Consider the following 19013-nt stretch of genomic DNA (forward strand, 5'->3'; position numbering starts at 1 on the left):
CCGGCATTGCCCTGAGACTACTGCAATACTTCCACGAATGGGAACTTTATGGGAATAACAACAACATACAAAATTATAATGTAAAACTATTTTTTTTTCTTTATTGAAAATACATCTACAAAGTAATGCTTCTCAGTCCACACGGGGTGCATGTTATATGCAGAGCCTGTGATGGGCTGGCGAGAGGATCATCCTAGAGGATTTACTTTCCATAAGAAATGGTTAGTATTAAAAAAAAAAAGATCACACGGCATAACAGAATTAATTTGACATGATTAATTTTTGCTCTACTGGTGTCGTGAGACGACAGCCACATACATTAACTTTCAGAGTGTATCTCCCAAATAAGGCCTCGGCATTAAATGGTTATTCCACCACAGCCTAACGTTAACTTTTGTACACACGTGATGCTCACAATCTCTAGAAAAAATGTCTCTAACTGTATATCAGAGGGTGTATGTCTAGATATCCAGTCTGTTAGCATAATTAAACCCATTCTTCACCATTTTCGGTCAGAGACTCAAACACAGCTGGTATTGTCTGACAGTTCCCACTTCATGTCTTTGACTGAATGAATACTCCTTAGGGGGTAAAAAATTAATCTCCTCTAAACCTGGGAGCTGCCTCGCCTGAAACTAATGCCCCTGCTGTTTTTTTCTTGGAACCCCATTGACCGTGTCTTTATACTGATTCATCTTCTACCATTTCTCTCAGGGACACAAACAAAATAAAACCAAACCCCACTCCGGCCGAAGGGTTTGAATGACTTGGTAAGTGGAATTCTTACACAAAGAAATATCTTGTTGCTCTTATTCTAAGAACTTCTGATTATAGGCAAAAACTTTTTTCAAATAAGAGACCACCCACCCAGCTCACGGACCTCTATTAGAGAGAGAGCTCATTCATTTGACTTCTTTATATATAAGAAGTGACCTCATATTTTCATATGCGGACCTCCTTGGGGGATGATTTTGAACTGAAGAGACAAAGTGTTTCAGGTTAAAAAAAAAAAAAAAGAACCTCTCCTTTTAAATTCTTCCTTAAAGATCATCTATAAATCTTGGTGTCTCAAAATCCCCTGTGTAACGTCAACCATGCTCCGTTCTTTCCTACCTGGCCCTTTAGTGTTCCGTAGTAAGACTATGAGCATGCCTGCTAGTTGCTAGTCTTACATTTTACTTCCTAAAAGTCCATAGTCAGTTGAGGAGTGGTGGGAGACATCCTGCCCAGAGAAGTCCCTTCGGTTTGGGAAGAATAGGAAAGAAGGGCCTATTTCCCGTACTGAGAAGGACCGAGCAGAGTTTCGTGAATAATTCCGCTCCCGAAATGGCCTCCAGCCTGGTGACTTGCATGACTGATATTCGGCCACAGGACCTGGTTAAACCGCACAGCCATCCGTCCCCTACTTAGAAATGTTCATTCCTAGTAAACGTCCTTTCTGAAAGTCCCATGGTCCATGGAATCATACCTGCTTGGGACAGGATGTTCCAAGGGAAAATAGAGGGGAGGCTCTTCGTGATGTCACAGGATGTTTGGGCTAGAAGAGACCATAAAGGCATCTGGGGAACTCATTTGATTTTACGGATGAGAACACTGAGGCCTAGAGAGGAGATGTAACGTGCCCATGGCCACATGGAAATTTCACTTTTATGTGCCTCCTCACAGGTGCATTAGGTGAGTATTCATATTGTCTTGCTATTAATAAAATCAAAACACAAATCGGCAGAGAAAGGGGAACAAACCCTTCTACTGTCCCATTTGATAACCGATTGTGGTTTATCAAGTTGTTTTGTTTTGATACTAAAACTGAATTGTATTCTGAAGGATTTTTAAACTTTGCAGGTTGATTTAAAAGCATGTTTTAGCCTACTATTTGTTTGACTCTCTACCTTATAAAAGAACCACATTTACAGTTTTGTATGTGCCACATAAACTTGTAAGATCTGATCCGACTCGCAAAATCCTCCCTTGTTTTTGGATGAATACTTCCCAATCCTATCAGTGTATTACGCAGGACAAGGGAGGTAAGGGGCTTACTGGACAGAATGAGTTGTAACGAGATGGAAACATTTTACAATGGTTTGCAAACACCTGCTGCTCAAGAAAGCATTTTGTGTGTTAGTCTACATCTTGGTTTCACTGTCCATGGGTTTCTCACTTTCGCTTTCCTGGGCAATCAGCTGATAGGGTTTCTTCATTTCATTCTCTTCGATGACCGAGTTACCCATTTCTACGTCTCGGTTCTTCAGTTCGTGTCTTGACAAGTGCTCCACAATGCCGGCTCCAAGAGAATCTCCCAGCACGTTGGTGGTGGTGCGTAGGCGGTCCCTGGGGGTGTGGGTGTGGGGGAGGAAAAACGGGGCTCCTGTGAACATCATGTGATCTCAGCTCATATTGTGAACCGGCTGCTAAGTCTTTAGAGGCATCTTTTTAAAATTCTGCTTGGTGTATCCACCAATTGCAACATCACATAATACACATAATATTTATAATAGTAGTTACTAAAAGTTATAAGGATATATAGATTACCAATCTTCAGTTACTAGTTCCAGTCCTAACAGTGGGTAATGACCCTTCCCTTTCTCCTTTTATTTAAAATTTCTCGTTGCCTCTCTTTCCTACAATTCACCTTCCTTTATATCCGCAGTTCTCAAAGTGTGATCCAGAGACCCCTGGGGGTGCCTGTGGTCAAAACTATTTTATTTTATTTTTTAATGTTTATTTATTTTTGAGAGAGACAGAGAGAGAGGAGAGCACGAACAGGGAGGGGCAGAGAGAGAGAGGGGAACAGAGGATCCGAAAACAGGCTCTGCGCTGACAGCAGTGAGCCCGATTTGGGGCTCGAACTCACCCACCATGAAATCATGACCTGAGCCCACCCAGATGCTTAACCAACTGAGCCACCCAGGTGCCCCAAAACTATTTTCGTGATAATGCTAGATGTTATTTGCCCTTTTTTGTTCTCATTTTTTCATGAAAGCCTAGTGGGGTTTTGTAAAGACTACAACATAACACAAAAGATACCACAACAGATTCAATGCAGAAGCAGTTAGGAGACCCCAGCTGTCTTGCATTAAGCCAGACACTAAGGAGATTTCCAAAAATAAAATAAAAGGGTATCATTCTTTTCCCAAAATTTTTAGTTTGGTAAATGACATTTTTTTGCAAAAATATTATTTATGTTAGGATGTAATGAATTTATTATTATAACCTTTAAATGAATTTAGCACTTAAAAATGTCTGTTTTCGGGGCGCCTGGGGGGCTCAGTCAGTTAAGCATCCAACTTCAGCTCAGGTCATGATCTCATGGTCTATGACTTCAAGCCCCGAGTCACGCTCTGTGCGGACAGCTCAGGGCCTGGAGGCTGCTTTGGATTCTATGTCTCCCTCTCTCTCCGCCCCTCCTCCGCTAGCACTCTGTCTCTCTCTCAAAAATAAAATAAAAGCATAAAAAAATTAAAAAACTGTCTGTTTTCCTAATATGATAAATATTGATAGAATCCATATAGATAAAAACTTTTGGGGTCCTCAGTAGTTTTTAAGTATAAAGGGGTCCTGAGGCTAAAAGCTTTGAGAATCACAGTTTTACACTATAAAAGTCCTCAAGGAGTTGAGTGCCAACCGTGGGCCCAACAGTGGGCTGAATGCTTTCTGTGCATCATTGCAGTTAATCCTCGAAACCCCAGGGGGTGGTGGAGGCATTATCATCTCCATTTTACAGAGGTGGAAACTGGGGTGGCTGGTGAGGTTGCCCAATGTCACACCGGGCTGGGATGCAAACACAGATCCAAGTGACTGTGGGACTCATGCTCTCAACTGCCTACCCTGCTCCCACCTATCGTGCCTTGAGCACACCCGTCAGCTCCTCGTGACCCTTCTAGTGAAGACAACATACAGTTGACTCCAGCATCTACTGTGTCCTTCTAGGCATTCGCTTTGGGCAGCCTGTGAAAAGATGTTTTTGCAACGGAAAGGGAATTTATGAGAGAAAAGAGGCAGATATGTCAGCTGGAAGGGTGAGGGGAACATGGGAGAGGGCTGGGCCCCCCAAATTAGGGTCTGAGGGGATGGGGGGTGCCTTTTTCCCAGAGCCAAAAGTCATTTCTGCTTCACTAGTTCTCCCACTGCACGGCTGCCCCTCTCCCCGCTGGGTTCGGACGTGCACATCTGTGCTGCATTACGCCATTGGAATGGGAAGCACAAGGAAAAGGGCCTGAGCCAGTGTGTGGGGCCTGTAGTTCTGTTCTCACCACCACGGGGACGTGTTGTGCAATTCAGAAAATGCCTTGCTGATTTATGTCGGCTTTCAGACAGCCGGTTTCCCAATCGCCGGATGGCTTTATGGAGTGAGAAGTGTAGTTGCCAGATGTGCCCCCTGGGCTGATAAGGGAGCGAGAGCGCTTGGCGTCTGGGGCTTGGCCTCCAGATAAGGGCAGGGACCAGGCGGTGAGGACAATTCAATTACACGCCAAGCTGCCCCTGCTCTTGGAGCCCTTTTGGCGGGAGTGCCCAGCTGCCAGGTTCCTTAGGAAGACAGAGGGAGTCCCTGCAACAGCAAGCCGGGAGGCAGCCAGAGCATACTCACAGAAACCAGTCCACGGCGATGATGAGCGTGATGTCGTCGGTGGGCAGGCCCACGGATGTCAGCACGATGACCATGGTGACCAGTCCCGCCTGAGGAATCCCAGCTGCCCCGATACTGGCGGCTGTGGCTGTGATGCTGTTAAAAGAATTCCCCAAACGTAAAACATTTGTACACATCTCCCCAAATGATAGGCCCCGGAAAAACCATGCACAGCGGCGATGTCTGACTTGCCAAGTTAACAGAAGAGGACGTGCTTTAGAAACCTTTAGATGAGAGTGTAAAAAACCCGCGGAGCTAACAATAACGTTAACCAGTATTTATGAAGAGGTTCTTTTTTTTTAAATTTTATTTTATTTTTAACGTTTATTTATTTTTGAGATAGAGAGAGACAGAGCATGAACGGGGAGGGTCAGAGAGAGAGGGAGTCACAGAATCTGAAGCAGGCTCCAGGCTCCGAGCTGTCAGCACAGAGCCCAACGCGGGGCTTGAACTCACAGACGGTGAGATCATGACCTGAGCCGAAGTCGGACGCTTAACCGACCGAGCCACCCAGGCGCCCCAACTACAGCCATTTTTAAATGAAGAAATTGGTAGCTATGTACTTTTGCACATACCTGAAAATATTTTCCAAGGTCTAAAAGACTGCATAGTTACAATAACAATTTGTTTCCAATAATTCTGTCCAAGTAGAGGATTGTAAAGTTACTGAACTTGTAAGGTTAATGTGGTCAGAAAAACAAATCAAAGTTATTAATGCAAAAGCAAATGATTTATGAACAAAGTTCTATATGACTATAAATATTTTTTATGGAGGCAGTGTAGACCTGATTTGTAAGGCATACAACCTGTCTAGGACTCTGTTAAATACCTATTTGATTCAGGCTGATGTGACACTGTGGAAAATGTTTTATAAATAGTAAAGTATTACCTAGATATAAAGTGGAATTAATGAAGCAGTATGTCTGTGGAGGAGACTATATGGTTCCCTCATATTGTCCCTCTTCTGTGGTACTAGAATATTTAGTTGGTAAATGGCTGTTCAGAATGAAGACTACGTTTCCCAGCCTCCCTTGGAGCTTAAGTTCTGGCCAATGAAATATGGATGAAAGTGACCAAGTACCTTGCACGCTATGCCCTTCTCCTCTTCCCAGTGGCTAAGACTTGGAGGTGGTGATAAGCCATCCTGGACCACTTGGATGAGGGTGACACCCCAGAGACGATGGAAACGACACCCCAGTGCCTTACACTGTAAAACACTACCAGCCTTGAGGGCTTTGTGGAACAGAGCTGTTCCACATGAGGAAAAAATGCAGTTCTGTCTTGAAGTCACTCTTATTGTTATTATTTTTTTACTCTGCCACATGCAACTGAACCTTTGTTTATAACTCAGGGATTTTCAACCAGTATACCAGAGTATGCCCAAGAATAGGTTGTGGTGAGCTGAGATACTGACCTCCCAGTCCCAGTGTGGTCAGACTGTGCTCAGGCCTCCCAGAACCCCCAGGACACTCACTTCTGGCCATGATCGGCCTCATTTTTTAATCGTCACGCATCCTACGACTATTATTATTTTCCAGTAACTCAAAACATATATATGGAGTCTAACATAACTTATTTCCAAATAGACATATGTGTGCACACACACAAAAGGTGGGGGAATTGAGAGACTGAAAACAGACTAAAATGACATGAAAACCAAATGCAAGCCATAGATATGGATTATATTGTGGTCTAGGGGAAAAAGCTACACAAGATATTTTTGGGGCAACTGGGGAAATTTGGATACTGGTATTGGATAGTGGGTATTCCGGAAGTATTTTAAAGATTCCTACTATTGTGGTTATGTAGAAAATGACTCTTATTCTCAGGAGATCTATGTTGGACTCTGTATATGTGAAATGTAATGAAGGCAGAGAAAGAGGCAAAAAGCAGTAAAATGTTAATCGTTGGATTTGGGTCGATGTCTGTCATCATTTTATTTCAACTTTCCCATTTGTAAGATAGTTTTTATAATGAAAAGTGAAAAAAACTATTTTGATATCCAAAACAAATTGCTGATGATAATTCACACACGCACGCACGCGCACACACACACACACACACACACACACACACTCTGAAGAGGAGGGTCTGATCTGGATTGTGAGTCTCTCTTGCAGTCACTTACTGGTCTGTTGTGCATAACTGACTGTCAATGAGTAAAAATGGGGGATTACAATCACATATGCACGTGGATATGCATGGGCTAGTGCCAGAAGAATATAAAAGAAATTAGCAAGCCACAGTGGTTGCCTCTGGAGAAGGAAACTAAAAAATTAGGGGAAGGTGTGGAAAGGAAAATTACCTTTCACCAGATACCTCAAATGTAATAGTTAAAAAATAGTCCACGGAAATAAAATTCTCAATCTATTTGTCCATGTGGCCTCTCCTCTATTTTATAGTGCCTAAAAATTAACCCAAGAGAAAATGTTAATCCAGTTTTTCAAGTGTATTTTTTTTAATACTGTCAGTAAAAGCTAACACATTTTAATGCTATTTAAAACTGGAGTATAATCTAACATTTTTAAAAAAGAAATATCCATGCTATGTATTCTGTAGATTTTATAAGAGTTAGATGTTTTATCGATGGTACATTGATAAATAAATCAATCCAGTGGCAAGCAGTATGCATGGTATGATTCCATTAATTACGAAAAAGTGTGTGTGTGTGTGTGTGTGTGTGTGTGTCTAGGCACTAGAAATGGTTTTTGTACCCCAAACATTAACAGTGGTCACCTATGGAAAGATGGGGGGGTGATAGTGGCAGGTAAGTTACACTTCTTACTATCTACATTTCTATATTATTAGAATTTCATTATTAATAAATGTGTACATCTGTAATTTAAAAAAACTAATAAAAATATCTAAATATCAAAAGTAAAGCTATTGCCACAAATCCCAACCTCCGGTTTATGTATGATCTGCTTTCCAACAAGTTTCTTTATCCAATCCCTGATCACCGTCTCATCATGTAGAGTCATTCTTAAGCAAATGTTGTGTAGAACTTTCCTCATACCTGATTGTAATAATCTGTCCAAAGTTCAGCTCAAAGTTGTTAACTTGAGCGATGAAAATGGCAGCCAAAGCCTCATAGAGTGCAGTCCCATCCATGTTAATGGTTGCCCCCACTGGGAGCACAAATCTGGTGACTCGTTTGTCCACACCATTGTTCTCTTCCAAGCACTTGAAGGTGATGGGTAGGGTAGCAGAACTGAGAATGGTAAAAAAAAAAAAAAAAAAAAAAAAAAAGGTGTGTCAGCTGATCGTCCAGATGGTTTAGACCATGACCCTGTGTTTGGTACTTTGGACAGAGTTCCTTCCTCTCCCATGTCCTAATTTAAAGGGAACTAAGTCAGCACTTGTATAAATAGGGGATTAGGGTTAGCAACAGTGTGGGTCCCCTCACTGGGTTATTTGCAGCTCTCCTGCTCCTGGGTTCTTCTGTGAGGCATCACTTGTGATTATCCCCTATCCTCATGGCCTGTGCCGAGTGACTCTGCCATCTTTCCCTCAGGCAAAGGTCAACTGGAAGAGAGAGATGACAGTGGGCAGGAAGGGAATAGCTGATATGTTTGTCTCCCCAAAGGAGAGCCAACCATTCCCTCAATCCCAACTAGGTCTGATTAGCACCTGAGTGAAAAGGCCAATTCATATATTCATATGCCTGGAAGTGTAAAACCCAGAACCGCACCCCCTCCCCCCCCCCCCCCGCCCTCCAGGGTTCTGGATTAAAGTTAAGTTTGAGCTACACTTCTTGATAGGAATAAGCCACACATATATCCATACATACCTGGACGAGGTTCCTAGAGCTGTGATGAGTGCCTGCAGCAACCCTCCAATAAAAACCCAAGGGTTTTTCCGAGTTACCAAGAAGTAGAGGAGGGGCAGGACAATGACTGCGTGAATGAGCAGGCCGACGATGACCGTCACCGTGTACATGGCAAGCTGCCCCCCAATCACTCCCATGTCTTCCATCTCAACAATTTTCCCTGCAATCAGGAAGAGGATGCCCAGAGGGGCGTACCTATGTAGAAGCAACATACGCACAGTCGGAAGCCTGATCTCCAATGAGCTATTCCAAAGAAACTACCACGTGACAAGAAAACGTGAGGGTTATTTCCACGCTTTTTGTGCCCAGGAGACTATTAGAACTTGCAGAAACTGTGAACTTCTTTTCTTTAAAATTTATTTATTTATTTTTGAGAGAGAGAGAGAGAGAGAAAGGGGGGGAGACATGGCATGAGTGGGGGAGAGGCAGAGAGAGAGACAGGGAGACATAGAATCAAAAGCAGGCTCCAGGCTCTGAGCTGTCAGCACGGAGCTGGATGTGGGGCTCCAACTCACGGACCAGGAGATCAGGACCTGAGCTGAAATCGGATGCTCAAATGACTGAGCCACCCAGGCGTCCCTTTTCTTTTCTTTTTTAAATATAAATTTAAATATAAATAGCGCATAATCAGGCTTTCCTCTCAGAATTTCGCTAGGCCACAATTTTTTTTTTCTCCTTAGCCTATGATAAAAGACAGGTACAGAGGTTTTGTGGGGTTTTTATTGTTTTTTGTTTTTTGTTTTTTTTCTCCCCTCTTTTTCTAGATCATTCTCCTTTCACCTCATCTGAGTCACTTTTGTGGTCCTCAGATGCCACCCAACTCCCCCTGCCTTTTGTTCTCTTTCTAAGAGAACACCTCACCCTGCACAGCCAGAATCCACTGAACCAATATCCAGACTTTGGGAGGGTTTCCCACATCAGAGCCTGGGTTCCAACTTAAAGCAAGACACACAATGCCATTTCAGTGTTTTAGATTTGCAGTCATCTCTCTTAATCGAAGTCCGTTTTTATTACTTTTTCCCCATATTACATACCACTTACACTATCACTCAGTATTAGTCTTCAAATCAGCTTTTAAATAAATTTACTGAGTAAATTTCATGTTATAGTGGCAATGGAAAACTAGTACCATTTCCCACAGATCGAAGGCAACCATATAATCAATCCAAAGCTATTCAAATTAACAATGTGCATGCAGGTACCGCCACGATCAGGTTACAGATGTTCTAGTTAAGTAATTGTCACCCACCCGCTGCTACTGACATTTGTGATCTTCCCCTGTAGCCTGGCAAGAATGAACAAACGAGACACAAAACAACTTGTATGTATAGCAACCCCTGTTGCATCAAGATCCCTCTGCCCTGCTTTCAACTCCCTTTGATGTATGCAGTGAACTCCGCCCAAACTCACGTTACCAAAAACAGAGGGGCCAATCACCCTGAAGGAGAAGGGTCTGCTGGGAACTGTGGAGGTCTTATTTCAAGTTGAAAAATACAATGCTTCTTTTAAACGTCCTTTAAAAACACAGGCCAGGAAATTATAAGAGTACCTGTTTTCAGAAATGTAATAACTCAAGGCTGAATGTGCAGGCAAATGTACAGCTAGAAAAGCTACATGTGAGGTTCATTCAGCAGCCTTGAATGGGCTTCTTTCATAAAAGAGGTGAAAGGTGGAGGCATTTTCATAATATGAAGATAAATGTCCACTTTCAGCTCTGCCAGGATTTCAAAGGAGGGGCCCCAGGATTTCAATCAAGGGCTCCTGTGGAGACCACATTCTGATCAGTCTTCGTGCCCAAGTTCACATCCACCTCGTACAAGCTCCTGAAAAATGGATTTCTCTGGGCTTTGGAGGCAATAAAGACAAAGGATATTTTTAATCATGTTGGCGAGGGCTTTTCTTAGAAATGGATGCCTCCATCCCTCCAGTGCCAAGAAGGAGTCTGGATTAAAAATAAAAGCCAAAGGGAAAGTAACCCCTACATGAGGCCTAAACCAATCAAACGGTTCTCTCCCAGCTGGCGAGAATTTACTTTCCAAGGTCAATGTTCCTTTGCAGATTTAGTGTTTTCATTTGTACCCTACTCTCAACTTTATTTGAAGGAAGTTTTGTTATAAACTGTGGATTGGCATTCTATAATGCTTCCCATGAGTCCTTCAGGCGGTCCACCAAATTGCCATTTGATGTCTCTTTCTTAGGGCTGAAACGGAGGAGAGGCAATCTCACTTTTTCTGAAGGTCAAGGGGCCTCTGTGTTTGCTTTTCCCTCCACTGGGAATGCTCTTCCCCTGGCACTTTGAATGGCTAGCTTCTCCTAGTCAGTCAGATCTTAGCAACAAAGTCACCTCCTCAGAGGCCTTTGTGCACCATCCAAACCATCCAAGGCAAATTTTATGCTTCTTCCCCAGTTGCCTTTTATCATATCAGATCACACAAAAGAAAATCTGCTGTTTTATTTATTTTTTCACAGTATTTGTTACTAAAGCACATGGTGGATTTGTGTGTTTATTTTCTATGTCCCTTAAAAGAATACAAGCTCTAGGACATCCTCGTCTGTTTTCTTCATTGCTATGTCCAGAGTACCTGGCATTATATGCTTGGCATATAGTAGACACTTAATGAACATATATTGAATAGATATAGACTAAATAGATATAAAATGAAGGAATGAAGAATGGGATCCCATCAGCACCGGACTGAAGAAGTAGACACCTTTCAAAAACAAGGAAGCAAACTTATTAAGAGAGGCTTGCAGACAGGTTCAAGGCCACTACAGGCCCAGAAAATCATTGATTTTCTTGTGTTTACCCACGTGGAATTGTTGCAATTGGCTATCCTGCCTGGTGGCATCTTCCTCAGTACAGAACACATGTTGATGGTAATAAGCATCTGGATACAGCATATGTAGCCAATGGAAATACGTACCACATTATCACTGCTACCAATCTCATGATGGCTTCGTTAAGAGAATCAAAGAACTCTCTCAGGGCTTGTCCCTGCTCTTTCATGTTTCCAATCACAAATCCAAAGCACATGGAGAAGACAACTAGTCCAAGGGCATTGACCCCATTCACAGACCCTGGAACTGGGACCAGCTCCTCTGTGATCCTTGTAAGAGTCTCCATGGCCTCCGACACATTGTTTATCACGGCGCTCACGAGTGTTTCATTGGACTGGATGGGCACTTTAAAGCTTCTCTTCTCATAGTTGGTTTTAAACTTTAAAAGAAAAGGCACAACAGGGATTAAAGGTGATTTTTGTTTTCTGTTTTTAACTTTTCTGTTGTCCAAATTTTCTATAATCATATACAATACCTTGCATTCAGAGAATAGTGTTATAGAAGGTATCTATCATCTATCCATCTAATCTGTGACGAACCCCTACCAGTTCCTCAGCACAGACAGACACACACGCACTCAAATATAAAGCATATCTTAACAGGAAGGAGGTATCTGGCTGAAGACGTTGAAGTAGGGTTTTTTTTTTTTTTTGAAACCCTAATAAAATGACTATAATGGGCTTTTAAGAACTATAAATCCAAACATTCACAATAGTCCCTTTACTGTCTATAGGATCATGCTATGAGATCATGGACAAATCACTGAACATCCTTCAGCTCATGTTCTGCAGCTGTGAAACAGAAAGAACTATGGTGGTTCTACCTCACAGGGTTGTTGTGATCAAATTAAGCAGAATATATGAGAACATCTTGTAAATTTTAAAGTACTACACTACTATTGGCTAATGGTGCTCAATAACAAAACCCTTTAGGGACTAGACTTAGCTGGGGATTTCATTGAATAGTAAAATTTTTAAATGCCATATGCACCCCAATGTTTATAGCAGCATTATTTACAATAGCCAAATTATAAAAGCAGCCCATGTGACTGTTTACTGATGAACGGATAAAGAAGATGCGGGGTACATATATACAATGGAATATTACTCAACCATAAAAAGAATGAAATCTTGCTATTTGCAACAACATGGATGGAGCTAGAGGGTATAATGCTAGGTGACATAAGTCAGTCAGAGAAAGACAAATACCATATGATTTTATTCATATGTGGAATTTAAGAAACAAAATAAATGAACAAAGGGAAAAGAGAGAGAGAGAAACCAAGAGACAGACTCTTAACTATGGAGAACAAACTGATGGTTACCAGAGGGGAGGTAGGTGGGAGGATGGATTAAATAGGTGATGGGAATTAAAGAGAGAATTTATCATGATGAGCATTGAATAATGTATAGAATTGTTGAATCACTATATTGTATACCTGAAACTAATAAACACTGTATGTTAACTAAACTGGAATTAATTTAAAAACTTAACAAAATTTAAAACAATTTAAAAATTCCCCAACAAAGGTCTTCTAGGCACTTTTGATAATATTATTCTTAAGAATAGATGTTTCATTAATAGCTGAGGATGACACCCTAACTCTCAGGTCAACAAAGGAATTTCTCTTCGTATTCAAGATATGGTGTTTTCCCAATAGCTTCTGCGTAGATGCCCCAGACAGAAGATGTGAGCATATGATTGTGACCATATAAAACAATTAAGCCCATCCATCTATGATTTTAATGAGAGCAGAATTCCTGGCCTTTGTATTGATGGTAGTCAAGGATCAGGGAGAGTAATAATGTATGGATGTTGACTGGTTCTCACAGCTGTACATGAAGTGCTGGGTCATTTCTCTACCAAGAGTGAATGGGACACTTTTTTGTCCAGTAGGAAACCACTATTCTCAAACAAGGACAGCCAGCTGTCAATACTGTGGACACATCTCTGAACAACCAGTGATACTGCTTGTAATTCTAAGTAACAAAGAAACTGGCCCTTTTTGGTGTCCTATTCCCGTCAACTCTCAAATCTCTATTTCATCAGGATGCTTATGCATTTTATGGATTGTGTAGGGTAGATTTCCAATCCTGGTTAGCCTTTCCTAAGCCTCCAACTCTTTCCCCTTAGACACAGTTTGTAGCCTACAGAAATAGCAACCTCGTTTGCATTCTGGCCTAAGACAAATAGATCTGGGAAGATACTTTTGCTTCCCTTTCAAAATCCTGTAAATGCAATCCCAAACCAAATACAATAAATCTGCTTAAGTCTGCACTTTTCCTGGTGCTGCTAGAAATCAGCATTTTTGATGTTGTCCAGTGCCAGCTGACTAACTGGAATAGTCAGCCCCATGGTGCTGGGGTTGGCTTGTTGGATTGAAAGGGGTTTATTATTTATGGTTATTGTTGGTTTTGAATACAGAAAGTTCGATTTGGGCTTCTTAAACTTTTTTTTAAAGAAAGGATTCTGTTTGAATCTTGCAGCGTGTGCACACATTACCTATTAAAAATAGTCAACAAAAATTTTAAAAAGTGGGGGGACAAAGGGTGACTTGTATGTGTAAAATTTAGTCCTCCACGAGGCTGGGGTTTTATTTTGTTTGTTTTACAGATAGGGTTAGGGAATTACAACTAGGGTCAAGTAACACCATCTGGAGAAATGTTTTGGAACTATTATTTAACCCAGAATGTCTAAGTGTTTTCCTTTTAATGTTTTGGGCCACAAAGCTTTTTTTTATTCAGGTGAAGTTAGAATGAACTTTAATCCCTAGCAGCAAAGTATATTTGTATCCACAACACAGACAGCCAAGAACTGTTTGGATATGGGCGAAAAGGAAAAGAAACTGGACCTCACTATAGCCTCCAGGGAGGTGTCTCAAACCTTTGCAGGAAGCAGAATGTAGGAGCAGAAAGAGGATAGAATTTGGAGTCAGCACAGTAGGTTTGGATTCTGGATCTACCATTTATTACTTTTAAGATCTTGTGCCTATTAGACAATCCTGAATTATCATAGACGAGTTTCCTCATCAATGAAATGAAGACAATGATACCCATCATATTCATGTGAGGACTGAATATAACATTAGTGCTTGGCACATAGAATCCATAAGGCTCTTAGGAGACTTTAAAAAAAACAACCCATTCACTTTTTACATTAAACCCAGAAACTTGAATAATCTCTCTAATGTTTAAAGCAAATTGTAAATGTATCTTCTACTAGAATTTGTTTGCTTGGTGGGCTTTTGTGTGTGGAATGTGGGGACAAGAAGAGGGAGGGAGTCTCCTGATTGGCCTTTTTAACAATTAACAGAGACTCGATGAGCTATTCGTATGCGACACATTTAGTACCTGGTAACTAATAAGCCTTTAGTACAGGGTAAGACCTCCCCACACCCTACAAATCCCCCAGAAAACCCTAGTGCTTTCCATCTGGTTGGCAAAAGAGTGTTTCTTACTGCAGAGAAATGGAAAAAAAATAAAACAAAATGGTTAAGGAGGTCCCACTCTGTTTGGTATGCCAAAGAGGAATTTCAAAAGCGAATTAGTGGCTATAGAGTGTTTACCTGTTTAAAGCAGGCTTCCACCAGATTTGGAGGGAACATATTCCTGCAAAGAAAATAATGGTCACTTGAAAAAGTTCTCAAATAATAAGTTTGTTTCTTAAACACTTTTTCATTGTGTCTAAGGTAAAGATTGTATTGAACTAAGTAGCATATGGGAAAAAAAGAAAGGTGTTGGTGGATTTTATGTCTTGTAATGGGACATATGGTCATCCTTAAGTGGGGCCCATGTAGTTCATATTTTCCAGGGAAATCTCAAATTCAACTCCTCTGTCCTTTTGTCAGACAATGGGATTTTTCACTTCATCATTGTATCTTCAAATCCCGCTCCCAGGAAGAACCAAAGTGAGAATGGAAACAGCTTTGGCTACACATGTTCTGGTAAACTGAGGTATTATTGAATAGTGGCCATTTTGGTTTTGTGCCATGTGTCCAGGGACTGAATGTTCTGAATCATATGCCATGGCCAGACTGTGGAATTTTGTTCTCTACAGAGTCCTCCCAAAGGCCCTCTGGGGGATGGGATATTTACTTTGAATTACTGGAGCTTCTGAGGCTCCTTGGTAGCCAACAGGGAGACGGCCCACAAAACTTAAACTTGTGGTACATGTGGCAAAGTTTGTCACTTTCTCAGAGCAGTGTTTGAGTTCATGGTAGAGTTCAAGGGACAACAATCTAGCTGGAGAGTCTCTAACCAGCTGTGTGACCTTGGCCAAGTCACTGCACCTATTCAGGTTTTAGTTGATTTATCTGTTGAGGAGGAGACTGGATTAAACTGTCATTAGGACTCCAAGGTTGAAGACTGTGGGAGGAGACATGGCCCAGGCAGTTGCAGAGCCCGAGATCCCAGCAGTTGTGTGCTATCAAAGTCATATTTTAAGGTTAAAAACTCTAGTCCCTTTCTTCTTACTGCCTAGACCATCCTATTTGCTTTTCCTTCCTATCTATGCTCTGTGAGTCTGTTTTTATAAATCTTGATAGAAATGTGGGTTCGGGAGATTTCAGGAAAAATGCTCAAGCCAAGTGACTGGGTGGGGATAGGTTAGTCATACACAGGCCTACCAGTGGGGCGGGCAAGGAGAGGCAGAAACACACAGCATTCAGATGGATCAACCAGAATTGGGATGACAAGATCCCAATTCTTTAAACAAGGAGTAGAAATTATACAGAAAGAGAATATAATAAAATACTCCTAACCTACCTAATGGTAAAGTTCGTGAAAAAATGGTGAAAAGCCTTAATTAATTTTCTGAACTGAATAAAATCATAGCTATCAGGTAACAACTTGGTATAAAATAATGTTATATAGGGTGGCTTCTTACCTTCAGATATTTGTGATTAACTCCTAAAAAGGGCTTTTAAGAAGAGGATCTATGGGGCTGGGTTGTTCTCTCAAACAGATGGTACAAAGTCATTCATGGTAGAAATTCAGAAATGCTGCTGAAGAGAGCCTTTGTTGCTCAAATCTCTGCTAAATCTACCTGACACAGAGCCATCCCTTGAGATGGCATGTGAAATCAAGTGCCTAGGAAGACTTTCTTTCAGATGATCAACGGGCGACCCTTTGGGATAGGCAGCTAGGATTGGCAAACCAGTCGCTTTGTAAGAAAGTTGTATAGTAGGGAGGAAAGGGCCAGGTTTGGGGAGGATAGGTTGGGAAGGCTACATGGTGGAGGAATGCCAAGCAGGTGGGAAATATAGAGGCCTGTGCTGGGGTATCTTCCATTTGTCTTTCTAGACCCACTGTCCATCCTGCTCTGTACTCTGGGAGTCTGGCCCCTTGGGTTGTAGCACGTGGGCTCTCTTGCCTTCCGGCTTCCTTTTGGGTTTGTACAGTGGGATGTGCCAACAGATGACAGGGTAGTGGGACATGGAAGTGGATATGCACATTCTTCAGCTCTCTCTTTGACAGGTTGGGCAGCAGTGCTATCCCTCTAAATTAGAGCTATTATTCTTGTCACAGAGCCTTTTCCCAAGACCACAGCTCTTCCTGAATTCCTTTCTTTGCCCCTCAGAGCTGGGGTAGCAACAAAACACCTTCCTATTGCCTTCAGTCCCCTGGTGCCTTACCACCCCTTGTAGGCTCCCTTAACCCTGTCTGTACCTTTGCAAAGCCCTCTCAGGGATCCTTTTGAATATGCAATGTGCTTCCAGCCAGGATCTGACTGATGCAAGCGAAGGTGTGTAGAGAGAACAAACAGGAAGGTGTCAGGATCAAACCTTGGTTTACTTCACAGTTCTGTGTGAGATGACTCTGCCATCAAGTCCCTTTCAAGAATCAGATAAGACTCATTTGCAATCGGTGTATGGTTTGTATACAAAACAATGCCAAAGAAGCCACCCTTTAATCTTTTCTTGCTGCTCTGCCAAATCCTTTCTTCATAAATGGTATAAAAGGAAAACCTTAGAACAAGTATGACCAGATGATCTTTAAAGTCCCTTCTGGACAGAAATTGTTGTGTATAATGTATGATGATACAGATGACAAATTCTAAATTAGAAGAGTCCAATCCACAGGCTATACTTGAACACAAGCTAACCTTAAACAGCAAAACTGGAAAAAAGTAGGGTAAGGCTTATTAATATTCCAAGGTAAGCAGCACAGCTGAAAGGAGAACCGAGTGATCAGAGAACAGAGTGATCAGTGATCAGTGAATCCTCAAAACAGGGCACTCAAAATCTATATCCTCTCACTGTTCTTCTCACCTCTTTCCCATTAGATCAGAAAATAAAAATTTACTTTAATTTCTATTAGAAAGAAGTAAAGATGTGACCTTCATTGCAAAGCCCAGCAAGGCTGGTTCAGTTAGACACCTGTTTTGTGGTTTGATTAGCTCCCCCAAATGAGGGGTTGGGTGGTCAAAACATACCCAAAGGATGGGCTTGCAAGGACGTACCTGATCAGGTCCAGGAAGGCGTCTGCAGCTGTCACTTGTACAATTTTGCCTTCTCTGTGCATATTTTCCTTTGTGCCTTTCCCGGGGTGGATGATGATGACAATGATTATGCCAATCACCACGGCAATGATGGTCGTAGTCATGTAATAGACTACAGCTCGCATTCCCATCTTCCCTGACGCCTTACTATCTAGGGCCGCCATTCCTGGTGAAGGCAAACAGAAGGAGATTTTCAGGAAGTCAGTCCAAGGAATTCTCCAGTGGAGGGTAACGGGAACAGTATTTCCTTCTACAACCCCCTGCCCTCATTCCACCCGGCAATGGGATTTTACATAAGTTATGAGAACTTGGCATCATTTTTAGTCAAGGCATCATAAAAGGTGAAAAAAAAAAGCGCCATAGAATAGCTAGTCATCAGCTGTGTCAGCAAACACCTGATCACATGGCTCAAGAGTTGATTTCACATGGCTCTCTAATAATATGAAAGGGACATTAAATTGTCTCCTACGTTATTACTGGATGGGGAGGCTATGAGTGTACATAGCGAGTAGCGTGTGTGTATCTGTAGATGAAGAGTTACTTAGAACAATTTTCTGGCAGGATAACTTGAGCATATTTCAACTCACTGTGGTGTCTCGCAAGGATTAACTGGCACTAAATATTCTTCCAAGAATTATTATTTTATATAAGTACTTGGGAGCTCTTTTTTGATGTCTTTATGCAAAATTGAAGCCATTATTCTGATCACCTACTAACTTAGCTTCAACTTGCATTTAAATTAGACATTATGTTATAAAGCCAAAGTTCTCAAACAGTTTTTCTGTGGTTTCATTTCATTTCATCTCATCAAAATTACAAAAAAAAATTTTTTTTTTATTTTGGTAGGGTTCTTCTCATGTTTCCACCTCATCCCCTGGGCATGGAGTACCTCATCTCATGTTAAACATCTTCACCCCCTTGTTTTCAGGACATTCTTCAAAGTCTACCTCAGGCGAGATGTTATCCTAGGTAAAAAAGGAGGCGTGACTTTCAAGATTTCCCTTACTACTCTAGCAAATGGAACACATCTTAATGCCTCTTGGATGGAAAAAAATTGGAAATGATACAAACCCCTCAGAAGATTAGATTATAATAATATGAGCTCTTCTGTTTCATTAGTTATTTCCCCACTTTTCCTCTTTCTTTCCCCTCCTGAATCGCACTAAAACTCTAAAATCCAATTATAGTACAATCCAATTATAATGAATTGGGCCTATTTTCTTT

The 19013-nt window shown here is 41.5% G+C and overlaps 1 protein-coding gene across 4 annotated transcripts in view; it reads right to left on the reverse strand.

Moving 5' to 3' along the window:
* Positions 1–2046: 2046 nt before the first annotated feature.
* Positions 2047–19013, reverse strand: part of SLC1A3 (solute carrier family 1 member 3) — a 77128-nt gene continuing 60161 nt past the window's right edge. For all 4 annotated transcript variants that reach the window (XM_007095464.3, XM_042996394.1, XM_042996403.1 and 1 more), the window contains 7 exons: positions 17751–17955; positions 14857–14899; positions 11378–11670; positions 8415–8648; positions 7641–7835; positions 4586–4720; positions 2047–2328 (listed from right to left, as the gene is read on the reverse strand). In XM_007095464.3, coding sequence (XP_007095526.2) covers positions 2124–2328; positions 4586–4720; positions 7641–7835; positions 8415–8648; positions 11378–11670; positions 14857–14899; positions 17751–17955 — 1310 coding nt within the window. In that variant the 3' untranslated portion in view covers positions 2047–2123. The remainder of the gene's footprint in view (positions 2329–4585; positions 4721–7640; positions 7836–8414; positions 8649–11377; positions 11671–14856; positions 14900–17750; positions 17956–19013) is intronic.

This window comes from Panthera tigris, chromosome A1 (genome assembly GCF_018350195.1).
Source record: "Panthera tigris isolate Pti1 chromosome A1, P.tigris_Pti1_mat1.1, whole genome shotgun sequence".
Classification (NCBI taxonomy): domain Eukaryota; kingdom Metazoa; phylum Chordata; class Mammalia; order Carnivora; family Felidae; genus Panthera; species Panthera tigris.